Source organism: Elephantulus edwardii, unplaced genomic scaffold (genome assembly GCF_000299155.1).
Source record: "Elephantulus edwardii isolate Elephantulus edwardi_28Jun2011 unplaced genomic scaffold, EleEdw1.0 scaffold00064, whole genome shotgun sequence".
Classification (NCBI taxonomy): domain Eukaryota; kingdom Metazoa; phylum Chordata; class Mammalia; order Macroscelidea; family Macroscelididae; genus Elephantulus; species Elephantulus edwardii.
The window spans coordinates 9,342,193-9,349,419 of record NW_006399814.1 but is presented as its reverse complement, the minus strand read 5'-3'; the positions used below and the strand labels follow the sequence as shown (position 1 = coordinate 9,349,419).

The 7,227-nt window shown below is 53.2% G+C and overlaps 1 protein-coding gene across 1 annotated transcript in view; it reads left to right on the top strand.

The window, feature by feature from the left end:
* Positions 1-7,227, top strand: part of PARVB (parvin, beta) — a 109,085-nt gene that overhangs the window by 80,744 nt on the left and 21,114 nt on the right. Inside the window, exons 15-16 of the mRNA XM_006888135.1 lie at positions 1,684-1,745; positions 4,383-4,451. Coding sequence (XP_006888197.1) covers positions 1,684-1,745; positions 4,383-4,451 — 131 coding nt within the window. The remainder of the gene's footprint in view (positions 1-1,683; positions 1,746-4,382; positions 4,452-7,227) is intronic.

Here is a 7,227-nt window from a genome sequence, read left to right as displayed (position 1 = left end):
TATTTGTCCTTTTGTGACTGAGATACTTCACTCAGCATAATGTCCTCCAGGGTCACCCATTTTGTATAATATTGCATGAGTTCCTTGTTTTTCAATGCAGCGTAATATTCCAAAGTGTAAATATACCACAGCTTCTCTATCTATTCGTTTGTTGATGGGCACTTAGGTTGTTTCCAACTCCTTGCTACTGTGAGCAAAGCCACGATAAACATGGGTGTGCATCACCCATCCCCTCTTACACCCTCCCATGTACACACGTGCATGCACACCCCTGTCTATACACATCACAGACACACCCCATCCCCTCCTACTCCCATCCCGCATACACACATGCGTGTGTGCACACTCGTATCTGTTCACACACACCAACACATCTGCACTTACATACATCCAACTTACAACACACCCTGCACCCCCACCCCATTCACACACCGCACATTCACATGCACACGTCCATGCTTCTGAGAGCTGCTCCGCGTGGTCCTGTTTACTACGAGAGTCAAGGTATGATGGAGGCTGGGGCTGGCAAGTGCTGGCCGAGGGTTTTCTGTTAAAAAGAAGAAAACAGTGTTTTCACGAGGAGTCTTCTGGAAGCATCTGCTCTGTGGTTAGATGTCATCAAGTCCTTTTCTCCTCAGTGTGACCCTGTACACAACACAACAGAATTCCTCCCAGCCTGTGTCACCTTCACGCTCACTGCTGCGTCTGAGTTGCTGCCAACGTGTCAGCCCATCTGGGGAGGGTCTTGCAGGTTCTCGCTGACTTTTCCTAGCATGAGGTCCTTCTGCAGGGACTGGTCCCCCCGTAACGTGTCTGAAATAGGACGCGGAGTCTCGCCCACCTCGCTTGCAAGGACGCTCTCACTGTGCTGCTTGGAGACAGCATCTAGCTTGTCAACTCCTTTGCCTCCTGAAATGTACTTCGAGGGTGCGAGACACAGCAGCAACCTGGACCCCTTCCTGGCGTGGGACACTGGGACTGTACCCATAAATTAGATACACCCTGGTAGTGCAGTGGTTAAACCCTTGGCTGCCAACCAGAAGATTGTCAGTTTGAACTCACCAGCTGCTTGCAGGAGAAAGATGTGTCTGTCTGCTCCCTAAGAGATCCCGGCCTTGGGCACCGCGTGGGGCAGCTGTGCTGTGTCTGGCAGGCCTGCAGAGGGAGCTCCAGTGGCCTAGTGGATAAGGAGTTGCACTGCCAGCTCTAAGGCAGGTGGTTCGAATCCATCAGCTGTTCCTCGGGAGAAAGCCGGTCATACTCCTCCTGTGCAGTTTACAGCCTCTGAAAACCCGCGGGAGGGTCAGCCCTGAGTCAGCTCCTGGGTGGCAGGGGTGAATGAACATGGTTGCGTGAGTTGGAAGTGGCTTGACAATAGTGAATTTGGGTCCCTGGAGTCCCTGGATGAGGTGATGTTTAAGCATGATAACCTACCCAGCAGTACCTCCAAAGAAAGGCCTGGCGATCTCTCCAAAGGTCCCAGCCATTGAAAACCTGCTGGAGCCCAGTTCTGCTTTGACCTGCATGGACTGGGCTTCCGTGAGTTGGCACGGACACTGGCGAGTTGAGGCTGGGCACTGGGGATGTAAGGGGGGTGGTCAGAAGCTGGCTCTGTCCTGAGGGGAAGGTCAGTACAGCATGGGCCGGGTTCCCTAAGCTCTCCCCCTCATCTTGCCCTCACAGAGCGGGATGCCTTTGATACCCTCTTCGACCATGCACCGGACAAGCTCAGTGTGGTGAAGAAGGTAAGTCCCAGACTGGCTTTTCGGCTCAGCTCTCAGCCCTAGGTCTGCGTGGCATTGGCTCCGTGCTGCGAAGAAGGTGGGGGGATGTTTGAAGTGTCTGAAATGTTTGCCACACGGATTGAAATGTAATTATAGTCAGAAACGTAACTGCAGTACATAAAATTAGCACCTTTTAACTCAGTGCCTTGGGCGTCTTCCTGCCCACCGTCTCACTTGGGCGAATTACCCAATCAGTGAGCGTGGCACTTCATCCTGAAGTGCGGGGTTTTGTGCAGTGTGTAGATGTTTCTAAGGGTGTCAACCTGCTGGCTCTCACCGGCCTCATTAGCATGAAGACACGTTCACAGCCAGCCTGGTAAACAAACATGAGCTCTGCCGTCAGCTGTGGGCACGGGCAGCTTTCCCTCCAGGCAGGAGCCACAGGGCCAGGCTGTCAGTGGCCTGGGCAGCCAGCTGGCTAACCTGTGGGTGGATAAAGCCACAACCCCAGAGTTCTAAAATCAGGGGACTAGGGGTGATTGGCTTCTAGAGGGAGGAGCCAGAAGGACTTGCCTCTTGCCCCCTAAAGACGCAGAGACTCCCCTGGGCAGCACACAGAGTTCTCTGTAACCTGCAGATGACTCCTGAGGCCAGTGATGGGGTGGTGGGTGTACTTCCCTCCCTCCTGTGAAAGCTGGGGACAGTCATTCCTGCTCTCCCCTGCCTAGGACATGTTTCATAACTACAGGACTTCCCAGAGCCTTCAGTCCGCAGCTGTTCAGTGCATTTCTCCAAAAGGGGACTGGCAGGAAGTGTTTCCAAAGGTGTCAGTAGTGGAGTTTAATGGTTTATTTGTCTGGGGCAGATGTGTTTCTTTGGAGAACGCCCATCTCAGCTAGCATGGTGAGATCATCGTTTCTCGGGCACTTGGCAGGTGGTCCTGCTGGAGTGTGGCCTCCCCACAATGTCACACTGCACCACTTGGCATCCCCTGGAGGGAGTTGGGGGGGACAGGCTTCAGAGCTTCTGAGCAGCGCCTGTCCCCATCCCCAAGCCACACCGGGCCCAACAGTGGCTCAGTGGGTGCTCAGTGCTGCATGCTCCGCGCTGTCCCTCACCGCTCCCGTCCGCGCTGTCCCTCACCGCTCCGGTCCGCACAGCGCACCTCCCGTCATTCCGCGTGTTTCATGCCTGCTCATATGCCACGTTCAGTTTTACCATTCGCGCACTGCATGTGTGTTGCATGTTGCATGTTCTGCACTTCTGCGCTTGGCGTCCCATTTCCTGTGTCACATGCGTGTCTCTCATTTCATGGTGCAGTTTCCACGTGTACTCCACACTCATGTGCTCCACTTCACGTGCATGCTTCTTATGTCCTGTTTCACATGCATATTGCATGTTGCACACACATCTCACAGTCATGCTTCACACACGTGTGTCATGCAGAGACAACACACACGTCTCACACACACGTTTCGTGTGCCATTCCACAAGGTCATGTTTCTCACATGTGTTTCCTGCTGCACACTTTCACATACAGGTTTCATGTTTGGGTTGCAATCTCATGTTGCACACGTGTGTTTCATAGTGCAACACGTGTACAAGACATATGAAACACGTGTGTTTCCTAATGCTGCAGACACACGTGTCACGCTTTCTGTTACCAGATTCCCATTTCCTGCATCACGTGCATTTCTGGTGGATCCTTCTTCCACACATTTCACAGAACCTACATTTCCTGTGCCACCTCCAGGCCCCAGGCATCATGTTGCAAGCTTCACCTTCCATGTTGCATGTTATAGGTCTCACACTCCAACTCCACGGCAGGCTTACCGATGCATGTCTCACACGTGCACACGCTCATAAACACACATATTTGCAGACTGTCAGGGCAAGGCTGTCTGTCTTTCTGTCTTCATGTCCCCAGCACCAGAGTCCTGAGAGCACGGTCGGTTCTCGGTGATGTAGAGAGACTTGATAAGGCCGTGGCAGCCTTTGACTGCTGAGACAAGTGGCGAGTTTTAAACTTTTGTCCAAGAGAAACAATACCAACCACTGTGTGTGTGACAGGTCTCAGCTCGCTGCCTCCATGAGACCACCCCAGTCCCCAGTGGGGAGGGTCTCTATTACTGAATCCATAGTGGTCACAGCTTGAGGAGTCCTTTCCCTGTGACCACCCAAATGTGACAGTCACTCAGGGTTACATCCGGGATAAGCTTATAACAAATTCTCTTCCCCCTGGGGTTTATCCTTCCTAAGGCATCAATAATCTGCACGTTTTGGGCGGATAAGCATCTCTCCACGCGCACTGGTGGACGAATGGGGTAGATTTAGGCATTAGGGGAAAGGGATCAGTGCTTGGAGGTCCCTGAGCTTCTGCTAGGGATGCTGGGAGATTTAGAGACAGCCCCCAAAGCTGGGCGATTGAGTGTGGTGAGCCCCACTGATGTCACTGAACTGCCCCTGTCGTACCTGGCGAAACGGCGACCGTTTCTGCAGTCGCTGTGCCCACCACCGTGCAGACCCCCCGGGGACGGTCAGAGCTTCCACTGTGAGTGTGGACCTTCACGGCCGTGAGCAGGCGGGGGCCGGGGTCCAGCTGCATGGGTGGGGCTGGGCCTCCCCACTCACTGTCCCTCGCGTCTCTCTGCCCCGCAGTCTCTCATCACGTTTGTGAACAAGCATCTCAACAAGCTGAACCTGGAAGTGACGGAACTGGAGAGCCAGGTACGGCGTGTGCTGGGGGCTGGGCGGCCCTTGGTGTGGCGGTGGGCATCCTTGGTGGCGCGGCGGCTGAGCACTTGGCCGCCGACCGGAAGGTCCGACAGGAAGGTGGGCGATTCGAGCTGCTCTGAGGATGAAGGATACAGAGGGCTTTGCAAAGATTCACTGCCTTGGAAGCGCTGTCGGGCAGCTCTCATCCGTCCTGCAGGCTCCCTGGGAGTCAGAATCGGCTTGACCGCGAGCGGGTTGGGTTTGGGGGTTTTGCTTCAGAGCATTCTGTCACCTCCAGGCTTCCCCTGACTCGTGGAAAGCATTATGGGAGGCCTTGGGCCCTGTGGATTTGATCCCCGGGCAGACATGGGGCTCACCTGTCTGTCCACCTGAGTTCCCACCACACAGCCGGCTGCAGCTCCACTGACTGGTTCTCAGACCTTCTCATAGGCCCTTCATTCTAGACTGTTCTGTCCTCTCCCACTTGTGTTCTCCTCTCCTTTGCAGCCCTGACCCTCAGCACCGTGGCCAGCACCCAGCAAACGCCTGGTAATATTCCTTGTTAATATTCCTTGGACAGCCAAGGAGTGAAACTAAAACCAAACCTGTAGTCATTGACTTGTTCTGACTGATGGGGACCCCCAGGACAGGGTAGAATGTCTCACAGAATGTCCTAGGCTGCAAATGTTCATGGGTGCAGAATACCACATCTCTCCCCACATCTTCGAAATGGCTAGTGGATTTGAATCGCTGACCGTTCCGTTACCCCATAGAGCCACCACACATCCTGGTCCCATGGCCAGAGCTCACAGGTGTCCAATAAATGCTTATCCAAGGAAGGAAATCCAGCCCAATCAGGTGCCATTGAGTTGTCTCCAACCCCTGGTGACCTCGTGTGTGACCCCCACATGTGTAGCTTGCAACAGCTTTGTAGAATTTCCAGGGCTGTGATCTTTTAGGAACAGATTGCCAGGCCTTTCCTCTGTCGCACCTCTAGGTGGATTTGAACCACCTAACCTTTATGGTTAAGAGATAAGTGCTTCACCATGAGTGCCACCCAGGGCCTCTGCCCAAGGAGTAACATACAGAGCACTTTCTTCATCTCAAGCACCTTTCTCGCCCACACTCAAAGCTGAAGCAGCACAGCGGGAATATGGTTCTGAGCCTCAGCAAGCATTACAGACAAAATATCATTTCCCAGGATTAGCCAGCGCCTGGGCGGTGGCATTCCTTCGTTCTCACTGAAGGCCGCGCCAGCGCCCGGCTGATCCCTTTTAAGCCCCCTGGGTGATTGCTTCCGCTTCTTTCTCTTCCTTTTGCTTTTCTCATTTGCTTTTCTAATTAAAAAAGTAATTCAGGTTCATTGTAGAAATGTCTGAAAACGCAGATAAGCAAAACAAATACGAGTCCCCGTAATCCTCACCCCGGAAGAGTCTGGGAGTGCTTCGCCCAGATCCTGTCCTCTTTGCACGCAGCTCATGGGGGCGAAGTTGTGGGGACAAGCGCTCGTGAGGGCCGAGCGGGTGGTGGGTCTTTGGTGTGCAGACGTCCGTGTGTGTTATCTGCAAGCACGTGTCCTTCCTGGCAGTTACCTGTTGTAGGGTGCCCGCCCTCAGGGTGTTTGCTGTTTGATGCATGCACAGCCCGGAAGGATGCTAAGCGAAAAGTAAGACCTCCCCTTGGCCCTGCCCATCTGCTCCCTATCCCCATCACACCAGCCGAGGCACCTGCAGCAGCCGGCCACAGGAGTGCAGGAATGACAGCACAGCACACTGCAGTTGACTTGTTGTTATGTGCCATCGAGTCACCTGCAACTCATGTACCCCATGTACAACGGCTCTGAAGCCCGCCCTGTCCTGAGCCAGTCTCACTAATTCAGACACAACAACCCACATTGCCCCAGTGACTCTATCAGTCCATCTCATCCGGGGGTTTTCTCTCTTGTGCTTTCCCTCCACCTTTCCAAGCATGGTGTCATCTCCAAGGGCTGGATCCTCCTGGCCACGTGCCCAGAGTAGGTGAGACAGAGCTTCAAAATCCTAGCCTCCAAGGAGAAAATTGGTTTCACCCTCTCCAAGACAGACTGACTTGTTTACTTAGTTGGTGGTCCAAAGCACCACAACTCACAGGCATCGGTTCTCCTTCGGTCATCCTTAGTCATTGTCCAGCTCTCCAGTATATAGCAAGTGATTGCAAAGACCGTGGCCTGGATCAGGTGCACCTTAGTCTCTAGACTGACATCGTTGCTTCTCAGCACTCTGGAGAGGTCCCTGACAGCAGATTTTCCCCGTGCGACTCATCTTTTGGTTTCCTGACTGCTGATGCCAAGAGTGTTGATTGTGGGGCCAAACAAGCTGTAACTGTTGACAACCTCAATCTCTTCTCCATCCATCACGGTGCTGCCTATTGGTTCAGTGGAGAATGTGGTTTTTGTTAGTAAATTGTGGGTGACTTTGAATGTGAGTGTTCATGTGTGTGTGGCTCTGTTTTTTGGTCAGTATGTCTGTCCGTCCATCCATCTATCCATTTATCCATCCATCCTCCACTATCCATTATCTATCAGTCTCTTTCATCACTCATTCCTGTCTATCTCCCCAGCAACTATTTGCCATCTGTCATTCTGTCTACTCACCTTCCTCTCATCTATCATCTATTACCTGTCCATCATTTAACTTTCTCTATCCTTCCTCCCTCCCTCCCTCCCTCCCTTCCTTCCTTCCTTCCTTCCCCCTCCCTCTCTCTCTTTTCCTTCCTTCCTTCCTTCCTTCCTTCCTTCCTTCCTTCCTTC